At 53.8% G+C, this 17317-nt stretch overlaps 1 protein-coding gene and 1 long non-coding RNA gene across 4 annotated transcripts in view; one reads left to right on the forward strand and one right to left on the reverse strand.

Moving 5' to 3' along the window:
* ARHGAP4 (Rho GTPase activating protein 4) overlaps positions 1-11349 on the reverse strand; it is a 281778-nt gene extending 270429 nt beyond the window's left edge. For 2 of the 3 annotated variants that reach the window (XM_078664589.1, XM_078664588.1), the window contains exon 1: positions 11186-11349. In XM_078664589.1, coding sequence (XP_078520715.1) covers positions 11186-11252 — 67 coding nt within the window. In that variant the 5' untranslated portion in view covers positions 11253-11349. The remainder of the gene's footprint in view (positions 1-11185) is intronic. The other variant, XM_078664590.1, reaches the window with a different exon arrangement.
* Positions 11350-11763: 414 nt separating this feature from the next.
* Positions 11764-14980, forward strand: LOC144785780 (uncharacterized). Its single transcript, XR_013602039.1, has 6 exons — positions 11764-11844; positions 11927-11976; positions 12096-14050; positions 14119-14442; positions 14478-14557; positions 14679-14980. It is a non-coding gene; the product is annotated as an uncharacterized LOC144785780 (long non-coding RNA).
* Positions 14981-17317: the final 2337 nt, after the last annotated feature.

Raw genomic sequence — 17317 nt, forward strand, 5'->3', positions numbered from 1 at the left:
GGAAGCTTGCACAGGTCGGGAGGGAAGCTTGCACCGGTCGGGAGGGAAGCTTGCACCGGTCGGGAGGGAAGCTTGCACCGGTCGGGAGGGAAGCTTGCACCAGTCAGGAGGGAAGCTTGCACCAGTCAGGAGGGAAGCTTGCACCGGTCAGGAGGGAAGCTTGCACCGGTCAGGAGGGAAGCTTGCACTGGTCAGGAGGGAAGCTAATGCACTGGTCAGGAGGGAAGCATGCACTGGTCAGAGGGAAGCATGCACTGGTCACCAGTGCAGTGCGTGAACCACAAGTGGGCATACATTTAATGCTGGGCAGGGGCGCTGAGGACTCACACACAGCACCGTAGCAGAATATAAGAACTGCTGTCTCCTATGCGTGAGCATGTCTACTCTAGGGAAGCGAGAGAGAACACACTTTAGGGGATGGACAGGGGGTTCCAGACAAACTTAATTGCCTCAGGGGTATGTATACCCTGATGGGTGGATCTGGAATGGAAGGGTGGGCTCTCGCACAAGAGGTGATGTCGCCGCTCGTGTAGGGAAGGGCAGGCTAGTAGCAAGAAAGAGGTAAATGAATGAGCAAGATTTCGGCAGGAGGGCCCCGGCCTCCATCAGTGACACGTTTGTGTCTCCCTCTTCCAACATCGGTACAAAAGGAGGTGGTGATGGACGGAGCATCCGAACCAATCAAACACTCACACCCAGTCAAAAGATCTGGGTTGAATCCATCACCGTTCTTTAGCCCACTCTGCCACCCCAGTTCAGACATGGCTATATGCAAATCAGTCTGACCCTGTGCCTCATGGGAACAGTCCAGCCCGAACTGCCAAGCCATGCCTTCCCTGGACCGGAAACAAGCTCAGTTGATTGGGGGTGAGTGTTTGATTTGCTCAAAGGCTCCGTCCATCATCCCCTTTTGTATCGCTTTGTTCGCCCTAAGTGTGGCAGGGTATGCTCAGACGTGGGCCCCTTGCTCACTTGGCCACTGGATTCAAGATAGCCTGGCTGATGAGGATTATGAATCCGAAACCGGTCCCAGGATGCTTGTTTCCGGTCCAGGGAAGACATGGCTTGGCAGTTCGGGCTGGACTGTTCCCATGAGGCACAGGGTCAGACTGATTTGCATATGGCCATGTCTGAACTGGGGTGGCGGAGTGAGCTAAAGAATGGTGATGGATTAAACCCAGATCAGTTGACTGGGGGTGAGTGTTTGATTTGCTCAAATGCTCCGTCCATCATCCCCTTTTGTATCGCTTTGTTCGCCCTAAGTGTGGCAGGGTATGCTCAGACGTGAGTCCCTTGCTCACTTTGCCACTGGATTCAAGCTAGCCTGGCTGATGACGGCTGGAATGCCAGAAACCAGTCCTCGGAAGCTTGTTTCCGGTCCAGGGAAGACATGGCTTGGCAGTTCGGGCTGGACTGTTCCCATGAGGCACAGGGTCAGACTGATTTGCATATGGCCATGTCTGAACTGGGGTGGCAGAGTGAGCTAAAGAATGGTGATGGATTAAACCCAGATCAGTTGACTGGGGGTGAGTGTTTGTATTGTCAACGCTCCTCTTCCAACATGGCTGCGGTCCTTTCCCAGAAGCATTGCCTTTCATAGACGTGGGTGAGGGCGCCATGCCTACAGCTATGTGCCCCAAGGGCCCCTTCCAGCACTCTGGCAGGGTACTGATGGACAGGCTTGTACTTCCGGCCCATGCAGCGGCCTCTTTCCCTACCATACAAGTGACACTCAGGGGTCACTAAAGAGGTGTGGGGCAGACACAAGGGAGTCAAGCAGGGCTTTAAGTGGGCCGGGTCTCACCGGGTCTGAGCACCGGCAGTTTTTTTTTTTTTAAGAAGGCCTCGAAACGGGTCTCTATGGGCTCTGTTTTGTGCCCTGGCACAGGCGTCTGCTCTTTTCGAGAGTTGTAGGGGGAGGGAAATGCTTTAAAAAGAGTCATTTTCTCTCTGGCATTCTCTTCTCTTTTTGAAACTCAGGAGCAGCAACATTGTGGTGGTGTCACCAGGGCTTTAAGTGGAAGTTTTCTCAATAATATATACAAGCCATAGTTGCTGCTCATTTATCTTATGCAACTAACAAGCATTGACAAAGCCAATAGTCCTGACTTGTTGTAGGTATGATGTGATTTGTTGTATCATATATCTGGAAGCAATGACAGAAACAGCAAAATTCAAGTCGGGTGGCACACTATTCTAAACACAGATTTTTAGCTTATGTGTTTTTAAGCCAGGCCCTTAATTACAATGACCACGCCCCCTTGAGACCCCCCCCCCCCCCCCCCCCATTTTTTTCATCCCACTTAAAGCCCTGGAGTCATGGCAGTGTCAAAGCACAGACACTACGAGAAACACGTCTCTGAGCACAGAAGGGAGGGGAGAGCTGTGCCACTGGGGCCAGGCACACACAGGGTATACACTGGGAGGACAGCTCCGGAGCAGTGCAGTGCACTGCTCACTGGCCCAGCGCCAGGAAACACGTCACCAAGGCGGCCCCAGTCACGTCACTCAAAGGGGTGGCGTGGGAACCTTTCTTAAGGGAAAAACTGGATAGTTTCTGTGTTGGTGCAAGGTGTGCGTCATTGTCACAGAGCTCTGACGTCACTACCTCATCGATTGCCATGGTAAGAGGCAAAATGACACAGCAAACAACTCAGCAAGATACTACAAAACCCCTGTTATTTTGTAGGCCTCAAAACTGTGCAATAAGAGTATATATCAGAATATATGCGCCCCGGCGCCAGTGTGTGCACGCCCATCTCTGACCCCGAGGGCTGGGCGCTTTCACTCCTCACAACTAGAAATAAATCTGTCCATCTGTTAATGTCCTAACTTTCGACTATAAAGTTTGAACGTTCTGCCATCTCAGCTTTCTGTCCCCCGCGGGTCCAGTCCACGCTCTCAACACTGCACAAAAACAAACCTTTGTCCTCCTCTATCCTTCTGCTATCATTCCAAATCCAAATAACTGACTAACCTATCACCACTTAAAATGTACCTGCATGTTTCACTATGCCAATTCAACACGTATCCTCTGTGGGTCCCGGAGTAGCGTGCTACTCGCCGAAAAAGCGCTTCGACGCCTCGTCAGGGGAAGTAAGCGCTATATAAATGCAATTACAATACAATACATGTCACGTGTGCATGCTGTGCAGCGCCTCACGCCCCCACAGGAGGGGTCAGAGTCAGCACGGCTGCCAATGCGGGGAGAAGAAAGGCGCATGAGCTGCACAACAAGGGGTCCCGAGAGCTGCACAACAATGGGTCTCGAGAGCTGCACAACAAGGGGTCCCGAGAGCTGCACAACAAGGGCTCTCGAGAGCTGCACAACAAGGGGTCTCGAGAGCTGCACAACAAGGGCTCTCGAGAGCTGCACAACAAGGGGTCTCGAGGGCTGCACAACAAGGGGTCTCGAGAGCTGCACAACAAGGGCTCTCGAGAGCTGCACAACAAGGGCTCTCGAGAGCTGCACAACAAGGGGTCTCGAGAGCTGCACAACAAGGGGTCTCGAGAGCTGCACAAGGGCTCTCGAGAGCTGCACAACAAGGGCTCTCGAGAGCTGCACAACAAGGGCTCTCGAGAGCTGCACAACAAGGGGTCTCGAGAGCTGCACAACAAGGGCTCTCGAGAGCTGCACAACAAGGGTTCCCGAGAGCTGCACAACAAGGGCTCTCGAGAGCTGCACAACAAGGGGTCCCGAGAGCTGCACAACAAGGGGTCTCGAGAGCTGCACAACAAGGGGTCTCGAGAGCTGCACAACAAGGGCTCTCGAGAGCTGCACAACAAGGGCTCTCGAGAGCTGCACAACAAGGGGTCTCGAGAGCTGCACAACAAGGGGTCTCGAGGGCTGCACAACAAGGGGTCTCGAGAGCTGCACAAGGGGTCTCGAGAGCTGCACAACAAGGGGTCTCGAGAGCTGCACAACAAGGGCTCTCGAGAGCTGCACAACAAGGGGTCTCAAAAGCTGCACAAGGGCTCTCGAGAGCTGCACAAGGGCTCTCGAGAGCTGCACAACAAGGGTTCCCGAGAGCTGCACAACAAGGGCTCTCGAGAGCTGCACAACAAGGGGTCCCGAGAGCTGCACAACAAGGGCTCTCGAGAGCTGCACAACAAGGGCTCTCGAGAGCTGCACAACAAGGGGTCTCGAGAGCTGCACAACAAGGGCTCTCGAGAGCTGCACAACAAGGGCTCTCGAGAGCTGCACAACAAGGGGTCTCGAGAGCTGCACAACAAGGGGTCTCGAGAGCTGCACAACAAGGGGTCTCGAGGGCTGCACAACAAGGGGTCTCGTGAGCTGCACAAGGGCTCTCGAGAGCTGCACAACAAGGGGTCTCGAGAGCTGCACAACAAGGGCTCTCGAGAGCTGCACAACAAGGGGCCTCGAGAGCTGCACAACAAGGGGTCTCGAGAGCTGCACAAGGGCTCTCGAGAGCTGCACAACAAGGGCTCTCGAGAGCTGCACAACAAGGGGTCTCGAGAGCTGCACAACAAGGGCTCTCGAGAGCTGCACAACAAGGACTCTCGAGAGCTGCACAACAAGGGCTCTCGAGAGCTGCACAACAAGGGCTCTCGAGAGCTGCACAACAAGGGGTCTCGTGAGCTGCACAACAAGGGCTCTCGAGAGCTGCACAACAAGGGCTCTCGAGAGCTGCACAACAAGGGCTCTCGAGAGCTGCACAACAAGGGCTCTCGAGAGCTGCACAACAAGGGCTCTCGAGAGCTGCACAACAAGGGGTCTAGAGAGCTGCACAACAAGGGGCCTCGAGAGCTGCACAACAAGGGGTCTCGAGAGCTGCACAACAAGGGGTCTCAAAAGCTGCACAAGGGGTCTCGAGAGCTGCACAACAAGGGGTCTCGAGAGCTGCACAACAAGGGCTCTCGAGAGCTGCACAACAAGGGCTCTCGAGAGCTGCACAACAAGGGGTCTCGAGAGCTGCACAACAAGGGGTCTCGAGAGCTGCACAACAAGGGGTCTCGAGAGCTGCACAAGGGGTCTCGAGAGCTGCACAACAAGGGGTCTCGAGAGCTGCACAACAAGGGGTCTCGAGAGCTGCACAACAAGGGGTCTCAAAAGCTGCACAACAAGGGGTCTCAAAAGCTGCACAAGGGGTCTCGAGAGCTGCACAACAAGGGGTCTCGAGAGCTGCACAACAAGGGCTCTCGAGAGCTGCACAACAAGGGCTCTCGAGAGCTGCACAACAAGGGGTCTCGAGAGCTGCACAACAAGGGGTCTCGAGAGCTGCACAACAAGGGGTCTCGAGAGCTGCACAACAAGGGGTCTCGAGAGCTGCACAACAAGGGGTCTCGAGAGCTGCACAACAAGGGGTCCCGAGAGATGCACAACAAGGGGTCTCGAGAGCTGCACAACAAGGGCTCTCGAGAGCTTCACAACAAGGGGTCTGGAGAGCTGCACAACAAGGGCTCTCGAGAGCTGCACAACAAGGGGTCTCGAGAGCTGCACAACAAGGGCTCCCGAGAGCTGCACAACAAGGGGTCTCGATGGCAGCCACTGAAGGAGCCCACACCGGCCCAGGGAGGCTGCACCTTCACCGGAGACTCGTCACAGCTCAAAAATGCAAGGTATGGGGTTCGCCGCCGCGGGCCTGTGAAGAATACAACCATAGCTCGGCAGTGGACAAGTCGGAGCAAAGCTTAGTGGGCCCACACCTGGTTTATACCAGAGGGGACAACTGTGGAAACCGAAAAATGTGGAGTCGCATCGAAGCAGCCCCTGTCGATGGATGAAAGGCGTGCCAAAGCACATCTGGGGGGAGGTTGCCAGGCATGCCAGCCTGGTGAAACGTCTGAAGCAGGCCATGTGCAACACCTTAAAAAGAAGTCTTAAGGGGTAAACTAGAGTGGTAACTTCGAAGTTATACAGTATGCTACAGGGCCACATTAAAAGTAAACAAAACAGTGAGGGATTGAATGCATGAATTAGTCTCAGCCACTGGTAATCACTTGGTTCAACATTCCAGTCCATCGTTTTTTTGCACACCATGCCACCCCACTTTGAACCCATGCATATGCAAATCAGTTTTCACCCAGCTGCAGTATGAACAGGTCCAGCCCAAACTACCAGGCCAGGTCCTCGCCAAACCAGAACACAAGTAACCCGGGGCTAGTTAGGGCTCATCAGCCAGGTATAGCTTGGTTCCAGTGACTCAGTGTGCACGGGACCCACATCTGGGCATGCCAGCCCCACTTACGGCGACTCAACAAACTATACAAAAAAGTGATGGATGAATGCTTGAATCAATCTCAGTCACTGGTAATTACTCGGGCCACATCACAAGCCGTTGTTATTTTGCACACCATGTCACCCCAGTTTGGGCCCAGTCAATGCAGCCATAACTAGAGCAAAACCAGTCCTGGGTTGCTTGTATTCTAGTTCAGAGAGGACCTGGCCTTGCAGTTTAGGCAAAACAGGCATTGCAAAAACAACAATTGATGGACAGAATGCAGAACAATGTCATACATTCACCCCAGTACAGAGATCTGGGCTTAAATCCATCGTTTTTTTGCACTCCACACCACCCCAGGTCAGACATGGCCATATGCAAATCAGCCTTGACCCTGTGCCTCATGGGAACAGTCCAACCCGAACTGCCAAGCCATGTCTTTCCTGGACCGGAATCAAGCATCCTAGGACCGGTTTCTAGCTATGAGCCGTCATCTTCCAGTGGTGTGGAGAGCATGGGACTCACGTCTGAGCATACCCATCCCACTCGGGGTGACAAATGCAAAAACAACAGTTGATGGACAGAATGCAGAACAATGTCATACATTCACCCCAGTACAAGGATCTGGGCCTAAATCCATTGTTTTTTTGCACTCCACACCACCCCAGGTCAGACATGGCCATATGCAAATCAGCCTTGACCCTGTGCCTCATGGGAACAGTCCAGCCCGAACTGCCAAGCCATGTCTTTCCTGGACCCGAATCAAGCATCCAAGGATCGGTTTCTGGCTGTCAGCCGTCATCAGCCTGGCTAGCTTGACTCCAGTGGTGTTGTGAGCGCCTGACCACGTGGTGGTAAGAAGAACCCAAGAAAAGGAAGGATGAGGCAGTTAGGAACTTAAAGAGAAACAAGAGGTGGGAGGAACGAAGAAACGAGGCCGTGGTGCATTTCAAACCACAAGAAGAAAGAGGAAGTGGAGCGGGCTATGGTGTTGGAGAGGAAGCCATCGAAGAGGCATGCGAAGCAGAAGAAGTGGCGTGGCAGGAAGACGAAACACGTGGCAGAGGTTTTTGATGGTGGACATTTGGAGGCAAGAGAGCTACGAGCCTGAGTTAGCTCTCGGCTGACTGGTTTCTCCGTCACAATGAGGACGGGTATCCTGTCCACCAAGATATGAATCCTATTATACCCTATGGGATTTATATTTCAGCAGACGGGATATCCATCACCGTTCGAGTTGTGAGTGCAGAGTTGTGAGTGCAGAGTTGTGAGTGCAGAATGGTGAGTGCAGAGTGGTGAGTGCAGAGTTGTGAGTGCAGAGTTGTGAGTGCAGAGTTGTGAGTGCAGAGTGGTGAGTGCAGAGTGGTGAGTGCAGAGTGGTGAGTGCAGAGTGGTGAGTGCAGAGTGGTGAGTGCAGAGTGGTGAGTGCAGAGTTGTGAGTGTAGAGTGGTGAGTGCAGAGTTGTGAGTGCAGAGTGGTGAGTGCAGAGTAGTGAGTGCACAGTTGTGAGTGCACAGTTGTGAGTGCACAGTTGTGAGTGCAGAGTGGTGAGTGCAGAGTGGTGAGTGCAGAGTGGTGAGTGCAGAGTGGTGAGTGCAGAGTTGTGAGTGTAGAGTGGTGAGTGCAGAGTTGTGAGTGCAGAGTGGTGAGTGCAGAGTGGTGAGTGCAGAGTGGTGAGTGCAGAGTGGTGAGTGCAGAGTGGTGAGTGCAGAGTGGTGAGTGCAGAGTTGTGAGTGCAGAGTTGTGAGTGTAGAGTGGTGAGTGCAGAGTTGTGAGTGCAGAGTGGTGAGTGCAGAGTAGTGAGTGCACAGTTGTGAGTGCACAGTTGTGAGTGCACAGTTGTGAGTGCACAGTTGTGAGTGCAGAGTGGTGAGTGCAGAGTGGTGAGTGCAGAGTGGTGAGTGCAGAGTGGTGAGTGCAGAGTTGTGAGTGCAGAGTGGTGAGTGCAGAGTGGTGAGTGCAGAGTGCCTGTTCCAGAGAGAGCAGGGTATGCTTGTGCGCTTACACGGTGCACTGACACACAGGAGCTAAAACAAAAAACAGCTGAACACGTGGGCGCTTCATAGAGGCAGCCGGCCCTCTGTGAAGGGAGCAGCAAGGAGGGGATGCCTCAACCAATCAAGCGCAGCTACTCACAACCTACTGTACGATTACAACACAGGCCGAAGGGCAGAGCTAGGTCTTTTCGCATTACACAGGGCGAGCAGTGTGTGAGTGTGTAGGGTGAGCAGTGTGTGAGTGTGCAGGGTGCACCTCCACAAAACTCACCCTATATACGGCTGAAAAATAGCACTAAGCGAGGATAATGAAATTCAACAGTACTGCGAAAGCATGGCTTACATTACAAACAAAGTCTTGCAGTTGCCCAATGTAAATGACAATGCCATTTATTTATCATTTAAAGAAATGTCATGAGCAATGCCAATAGCTCTACCTTTAATGATGCCGAGACCATTGTAAATGCTTGTTATTCTTGAACCTGTAGAAACTATCCCTGAGCCCACTGGGAGATGTCAAACAGATTGTAGGCTTTTTAAAACACAGGAAACTCCCTTATTGTAGTCAGAGGTAAAAAACTAGGTCAGGACAACGACAGCCAAAAACAAGGTTTGCAGGTGTAGATCGGATGTTATTGCGTCAATCAATCGACTCAGATCTGTAGAGGGCAGCTAAGCACCCACGAGGATATCCAGGCACAACTAAGATTTGTGAGAAGAACCATACTGAAACCAGAAACCATAGGGTGACTCGGACCACCAGACGGGTGGGATAAGGGCTAGACCCCCTTAGAGTGTTCTCTGCCCCTGCACTCCTGGAAGAAGGGCAACAGATGTTTTAGGAGCCCAAGTTCTCTACTCACCCCATGGAGCAAAGGCTCGGTGTGGAAAGTTGTGTTGGTTTCTATAGTGCCGAGAGTCCCCCTATGAGTAAAGCCCGCTCTATAAGCATCAGCAACATCATATATGAATTAAGTTATGAAAATACAGAAACATACATAGTACCGCATCCACGCCCTCGCCACCGTCCCACGCATTCGCAGAGCCACCGCCGGAGGAAGATCCTTCTCCTACCTGGCAGCCAAGACTAGGAACTCCCTCCCCACCCACCTAAGGCTGACCCAGGACCATCTCTCCTTCAGGAAGCAACTCAAGACCTGGCTTTTCGAGCAGTAACGGACCCCTCCCCTCCCAGCGCCTTGAGACCCTAGCGGGTGAGTAGCGCGCTTTATAAATCTGATTGATTCATTGATTAAAGTGCCACCAGCATCACCGTCATGGTACAATGGGACCAGAGAAGTTCTGCCATCTTGGGTTGTCAATATTCAAAGGTTTAAACCAAAAATATTTTCTCACTGTTTAGTAACTGCGGGCGAAGGTAAAAAGGCTCAGTCCATGGGGATGGTGCACTGAGGGTACAGACGCGCTCTACTGCCACAGCGGGTTAAAGTCTGCTCTTGACCAATCTGAGCAGGACCTCAACGTTCTACTCACCAAGGCCTCAGCTATTTGTCTTAGTGTCCTTGGCACTCAGTGTCATCTTCTAACTTCCTGGTTGGTATCATCTGTGCCCCCCCATCATAGCACTGCAGAGGGCAGCACACCACACGGATGTATGACGTTACAACGCATGCTTTTACCACGCATGCTGTTACAACGCAAGTATTACAACGCAAACCTTTACAACGCATGGCGCTTTGGGGTGCTGGATAGTGAATAGTTTAATTTACTATTCCAACTCCAGTCCGTGTGGACACTAGGGAAGGTGTTGGATAGAAAATTAAACGTATTCCCTATCCTAGAGCGCCCCCAGTGCAATGCGTTGTAATGGTTTTCGTTGTAAAACCTGCATTGTAACAGCACTGCGTGGTAAAAGTTGCGTTGTAAAGGATGTTTCCCCAACCACACACACCCCTCAACCTGGTCAGTCTTCCAAGCAGGTGAAGCACGCTGCGACATGAAATTACATCTCCGTGAACCGCTCTAGCAGGGTGGTGTGGACTGGCAGAGAGGTGGAGGTGGTTGACTTATGCAAAGGTATTTGGTATATTCAGAGGATGGGTGGGATTATAAAGAGGGGCAGTGATCCCAAATGAAGGTGGGCACCCAGGTGGGATCAGATCTAGAGTGTAGGCTGGTACCACCCCTGTTGACCATGATGAACAGTGGGCCTGTCCCACCTCTCAGCAGCACCTAGAACCCTTCAGTTCACTTCAGTCATTTGCTGACAGAACAACGCTGAGCTCAAGGATTCCTTGTTGACCACAGGTGGGCGAAGAAGTCCACCCAGAGAAGGGTAGTGCTCTGCTCTCTCTGGGGTGGCGAGCACTGATTGAGCTATGTAGGAGTCAGTTCCCTAGCAGCAGGGGGTGGGATGCTCTCAGAGAGGTGTGTAGGCCTCAGTCCCTGGCAGCAGGGGGGGGTGAGGTTGCACTGAGAGGTGTGTAGGCCTCAGCCTCTGGCAGCAGGGGGGCTGGGGTGCACTGAGAGGTGTGTAGGCCTCAGTCCCTGGCAGCAGGGGGGGAGGGTGAGGTGCACTGAGAGGTGTGTAGGCCTCAGTCCCTGGCAGCAGGGGGCTGGGGTGCACTGACAGACCTGTGTAGACCTCACTTCTCTGGCAGTAGGGGCGTTGTGACGCACTGAGAGGTGTGCAGGACTCAGTCACTTACAGCAGGGGGCGTGAGATGCCTCAGTTCTCTGGCAGCAGGGGGGGCTGAGATGCACTGAGAGGTGTGTAGGCCTCAGCCTCTGGCAGCAGGGGGGGGGGGGGGGGTGAGGTGCACTGAGAGGTGTGTAGGCCTCAGTCCCTGGCAGCAGGGGGGGGTGAGGTGCACTGAGAGGTGTGTAGGCCTAAGTCACTTGCAGCAGGGGGGTGGGATGCACGGAGAGATGTGAAAATCCCCACGGCATGATAATGTTTATACCACTTCACGGACAGCACAGCTCCCACCCCTCCTGCAGGCCTCAGACACACACCTACCCCGGGGGGGGGGGGGGGGCACTCACCTTTGACTTGGCTCTCGTACTCCGCCAGCACCCCTCGCTCCTTCCGCAGCTTCCCGTGTGACGTCATCCTCAGCCCTTTAAACTCCCCTCACTCCACAAATGCAGAGTTCCTTCTCTGCTCAATGCCCCCCAGCGGGCTCCTCTGGCGTCGGGGTGCCCCTGCCCCCCGTGGCAGTGGTGCCCAGTCCAAGGGCAGTGCCAAGGGGCAGCTGTTTAAGGCAGAGTGAGGAGTCTGCTCCGGAGGAGGGCAGGCATGGCTCCCAGCAGCAGCGACAGGCAGGGCGAGGGCTCGAAGGGGTTAATCACGAGATGCAGCAGACACTGCCAGCTTTCAGCATGAATGGGGTCAGGCGCTGGGAGCCTGAGGGGGGGTGCAGGGTGTGAGGGGGGGGTGAGACACAGGGAGGGGCGAAGGGAGGCAGGGGGGGGGGTGCAGAGAGACACTGCGAGGGTGGGGAAATGAGGGTGGGGTGAGGCAGAGGGTGCGAGGGTGGGGTGATGCAGGGGTGAGAGATACGAGGGGAAGGAAGCGAGTGGGGCGTGAGAGCGTGCAGGGGCGTGACAGGTGAGGGATAGGAGTGAGAGGGGGCGACGAGAGGCTGGAAGGTATGACAGGGTGGGGTGAGACAGCTGGTGGGGTGAGGTAGAGGGTGGGTGAGGTAGAGGGTGAGTGAGGCAGAGGGTGAGTGAGGCAGAGGGTGAGTGAGGCAGAGGGTGGATTGAGGCAGAGGGTGGATTGAGGTAGAGGGTGGGTGAGGCAGAGGGTGGATTGAGGCAGAGGGTGGATTGAGGCAGAGGGTGGATTGAGGCAGAGGGTGGATTGAGGCAGAGGGTGGATTGAGGCAGAGGGTGGATTGAGGCAGAGGGTGGATTGAGGCAGAGGGTGGGTTGAGGCAGAGGGTGGGTTGAGGCAGAGGGTGGATTGAGGCAGAGGGTGGGTGGGGTGGGAGATGTGAGGTCGAGGTGGGGGGAAGGCTGCACACGGTGAGGGTGTGAGGGTGTGAGGCTGGAGGAATGCAGGGAGGGGAGTGTAGGTGGGCGAGACTGTTCGTGGGGATGCAGGGGTGACACTGTGAGGGTGGGGCGAGAGGAAGAGAGCGCGAGGAGGCTGGGAAGAGACACCACAGAGAGTGAAAGCAGTAGTTTAATGCAGGGGGAGGAACTGTGAGGAAGGGAGGGGTGGGACTGTGAGGGTGAGAGGGGGGGGGGCTGTGAGGGTGAGAGGGGTGGGACTGTGAGGGTGAGAGGGGTGGGACTGTGAGGGTGAGAGGGGTGGGACTCTGAGGGGTGGAAGTGATGGAGGGGTGAGGGTGCAAGATGACGGGTGGGAGGGACTGTGAGGGTGCGAGGCGATGGAGGGATGACTGCGTGTGAGGTGAGAGGGAGAGGCCCCTGCGAGGCCCAGGTTAGGCTGTGGCGAGGTGTGCTGCAGGGGCAGGGGCTGCGAGGGTGAGGATGGGTGGGGGGGGGGGGGGGGGTGCAGGGGTGGATAAAAAAGGTCGAACGAAGGGACCAGAAATAGTTTGGGGAGTAGATTTGGAGGGGGTCCTCAGTGTGCTGGAGACTGGGGGGGCAGAGGTGAAGGTGATGGAGTCAGGCTGGGGAGGGTGAGGTGATGTGGTGCTCACATGCAGTCAGCGAGAAGGGACGGTGCGTGAGATTTTGCAGGAGGTGAGATCTGCGCGGAGAGGGAGATGCTCGGGGTGTGAGAACATGCGGAGTCGGTGGGTCGGAGAGGGGGTGGGTGTCAGAGAAGCCCCAGAGAGTCCAGTCCTGCAGGCGTGAGATGTGCAGTCAGGGGGTGAGCAGAGAGTGACAGGATACAGAGGGGAAGGGGTCGGTATGCAGAAGAGTGTGATCTGCCAGAGCGAGATGCAAGAAAGATGAAATGCGGAGTATGACAGTACAGAGGTGAGATACTGCAGAAACGGGCACTATCTGGGCTTAGGGCCCGCAAGCACGGTGCAGGGGACGGGATTATATGCAGGGTGAAACTGTTCAGAGTGCAGGGGCTGTGAAATGAGTTACATAGTGGGGGTGTGTAAAGGGGGCATGCTGCCACACTCGAGGCTGGTGCAGGACGGCTCTCGTTGAGGTGACCCTGCTGCCCCAGCTGTCATTCAGAGGTCCGGTGAGCCTTTCCAACAGTACTGAAGGATGTGTCGGGTGCTCCTCCCCGGTAGTATTAGGCACTTCTCCTCAGCAGTCATGCATGCTGACTCACTCCGCCTCCCCAGCAGAAATGCAGTTCTTATCAGGTGCAGCTCCACAGCAGCAATGCAGTGTGTGAGTTGAAACCCTCTCCAACAGCACTGGACACTTCTCAGCAGTCAAGCAGGGGGTCGGACTCTTCCTCAGCAGTAATGCAGGGTATCAGACTTCTGCCCAGCAGTCATGCAGATCCTGTCAGGTGCAGCTCCCCACTACTAATGCAGATCGTGTCCGGTGCAGCTACCGGACAAGAATGTTGATCTTTTCGGTGCAACTCCTCAGCAGTAATGTAGATGCTTTTTGTGCAGCTCCCCAGTAGTACTGAAGATCTCGCCGGTGGCAGTACCCCGGCAAGTGCAAAGTGTCACTCCTTAGCAGTAATGCAGATCCTTTCTGTGCAGCTCCTCAGCAGTAATGCAGATTTTGTCAGGTGCATCTCCTTGGAATTCATGCAGATCCTGTCAGGTGCAGCTCCCAGCAGTAATGCAGACCAGGCCAAGGTGCAGCCCCCAGCAGTAATGCAGACCAGGCCAAGGTGCAGCTCCCAGCAGTAATGCAGACCAGGTCAAGGTGCAGCTCCCAGCAGTAATGCAGATCTGGTCAGGTGCAGCTCCCAGCAGTAATGCAGACCTGGTCAAGGTGCAGCTCCCAGCAGTAATGCAGACCAGGTCAAGGTGCAGCTCCCAGCAGTAATGCAGATTTGGTCAAGGTGCAGCTCCCAGTAGTAATGCAGATCTGGTCAAGGTGAAGCTCCCAGCAGTAATGCAGATCTGGTCAAGGTGAAGCTCCCAGCAGTAATGCAGATCTGCTCAGGTGCAGCTCCCAGCAGTAATGCAGATCTGGTCAAGGTGCGGCTCCCAGCAGTAATGCAGATCTGGTCAAGGTGCGGCTCCCAGCAGTAATGCAGACCAGGTTAAGGTGCAGCTCCCAGCAGTAATGCAGATTTTGTCAGATGCAGCTCCCAGCAGTAATGCAGATCTGGTCAAGGTGCAGCTCCCAGCAGTAATGCAGACCAGGTCAAGGTGCAGCTCCCAGCAGTAATGCAGGTCTGGTCAGGTGCTCTTCTCCAGCAGTAATGCAGACCAGGTTAAGGTGCAGCTCCCAGCAGTAATGCAGATTTTGTCAGATGCAGCTCCCAGCAGTAATGCAGATCTGGTCAAGGTGCAGCTCCCAGCAGTAATGCAGACCAGGTCAAGGTGCAGCTCCCAGCAGTAATGCAGGTCTGGTCAGGTGCTCTTCTCCAGCAGTAATGCAGGTCTGGTCAGGTGCTCTTCTCCAGCAGTAATGCAGATCTGTGCAGAGCTCCTCTGCAGCAGTATTGTCATTTGCTGAGTGCTTCTCCCCAGTACTAAGGCGGCGGCGCGCCTCCTCCGCAGTCTCTGCTGCTAGTCCCCAGCAGGCAGCAGTCCTTCAGGCAGCCGGCGCTCCCGCCTCAGCAGTCATGCAGCCTGCTGATGCTGCTCCCGGGCACCCCTCCCTCGGCGCGTGCCTGCTGCAGACTGCCAGTGCCTGCCCAGCCCACAGAGCCTGTCTGGCTCTCCTCCCAGCAGTCATGCAGCAGCGCGAGCTGCCACTCCCCCCTCCTCCTCCCCCTCCAGGCACCGCAGTCCGTCGTCAGTGTTGCCACTCCTCCTCCAGGCACCGCAGTCCGTCGTTAGTGTCGCCACTCCTCCTCCAGGCACCCGCAGTCCGTTGTCAGTGTCGCCTCTCCTCCTCTAGGCACCCGCAGTCCGTCTTCAGTGTCGCCGCTCCCCGGGCAGCTGTTGTCTCGGGCGACTCTGGGATCTGCAGCTAGAGCGCGCCTCGCAAAGGACTATGTACAGGGTCAAGCCACAGACATAGAAAGAGGACAGGAAGCGTAGGCGCGAAAACACGGCGGCCATCTTAGGGTGGGTAGTCGCCCTACCAAGTAGGGGGTGTCGTGATTTACACAACAGAAATCGTACGTAGAACGTCGCGGACATTTTGGAAAAAACTCATTTAAGGGTTTGGCCTTCCTGTATGGAATTCACAAGTAATGTTGTGTTACGAATAAGTGCAGCTAAAAGAGGAAATTATAAAACTGAGGTTATTTATTCATTTATTTATTTATTTATGCATTTTTATATAGCGCGGACTTTACCCGAAGGCGTCAGAGCGCTTCACATTAGGAACAGGGATGAAACATAATGAGAAACATTACAAAAACAGATTGCAAAAACATCGTTACTTACATAAGGTAATAGTGACAATTGTGAGCAAACAAAATACATGAGGTAGTAAAAACTGTGAGCAACCAAAAATACATGAGGTAGTAAAGGTAATAGCGACAATCGTGAGCAAACAAAATACTTGAGTAAAAATTGTGAGCAACCAAAAATACATGAGGTAGTCAAAAGCGCACAAGAGGAAATGAAAGTGATAAGTGTGCAGTTATAAGAGAAAACAGTATAATTTGAGGTATAGTACTGCAATAAGTGCTAGACACTCAGGCACAGGAACAAGCGTTACGTGGGCAAGGTGGCACTTGTGCAAGTATGAAAGGTAAAAAACATGTGAGAGGTAGCAGCCGTGTGTTGCAAGGGCAGAGTGGTGTGTGCATGTTACAAAAGGGCACCGAACACCAGTACATGGAAAATACTGCAAAAAGGCAGACCCTCCAATCACAGGCATACACTGGGAAGGCTTCCATGGTCATGAAACGTAGAAATTATCAGTAGTGGGAAGTCTTCCTCACAAATAGCAAGAGGACGTGAATTACTTTTGGAAGTGTCTCTGGAGGAGGAGAAATTTGAGGTCCCTTTTGAAGGCCTGGGAGGAGGCGGTGGTTCGGAGCTGAGGTGGAAAGGAGTTCCAGATTCTCACTGCGTTGCCTGAAAAGGATTGGGCCATTGTTCTTTCCTTCTTGAAAGTGGGAGGTTCAAGCAGTAGATTCTCCGCATTGCGTGAAAGTCTCGAGCCACCAGAGAGTTTCAGTTTATTCGCCAGGTAGCGGGGAGATGAGGAGTGCAAAGCTTTGTGGGTAATGCAGGCAGTCTTGTAGATAGCTCTAGCCTCGAAGGGAAGCCAGCGGAGGGTGGATAACATCGGTGTGATGTGATCGCTTCTTTTGGCCCCATAAATGAAACGAGCTGCTGAATGGAAGACAGACTTAAGTGGGGACAGGTGAGATTTGGGGAGGCCAGTAAGTAGAGAATTGCAGTAGTCTAGTCTAGAGAGGACCAGCGATTGCACCAGGGTTATAAGGTCCTGCTCCGGGAAGAAGCGACGGATTCCCCAAAGAAGGCGCAGTTGGTAGCGAGCAGATTTTGCAATAGAATTGATGTGGGGAGTTAGATTGAGTTTTTTGTCTAGAATGACACCAAGGGATTTTGCACTGTCGACAATGATGGGTTTATTGTTTAGTAGATTCATCTGATCCATCCATGATTGAACCGGGGGAGGAGAGAGTGAGGAGGAGAAGAGGAGGAATTCAGTTTTGGAGGGATTCAGAATCAATTGATGAGTTGACATCCAGTTTTGAATGGAGTCAAGAGTAGATCTTAGGATGGAGAGATCATGAGTGGAGGCAACCTTGAGGTAGAGTTGAGTGTCGTCTGCATAGAGATGATAGTGAATCCCAGATTTGCTTAGGAGGTTTCCCAGTGGTTCTAAGTAGAGATTGAACAATGTTGGTGCTAGTATCGAGCCTTGGGGAACACCTTGACCCACCGCTACAGGAGAAGAGAGACTGTTCGCTATTTTGATCATTTGAGATCTGTCAGAGAGGAAGGATGCAAACCATTTAAGCACAGTGCCCTCCATGCCCATTCTCTGTTGAAGAATATTGAGGAGGGTGTTGTGATTAACAGTGTCGAAGGCTGCGGAAAGGTCAAGGAGAATTAGCAGACAGGACCCCCCTGAGTCGAGTATCCTCAGCGCATCATCAACCACTTGCAGAAG

The sequence above is a fragment of the Lissotriton helveticus genome, chromosome 10, assembly GCF_964261635.1.
Source record: "Lissotriton helveticus chromosome 10, aLisHel1.1, whole genome shotgun sequence".
NCBI lineage: Eukaryota > Metazoa > Chordata > Amphibia > Caudata > Salamandridae > Lissotriton > Lissotriton helveticus.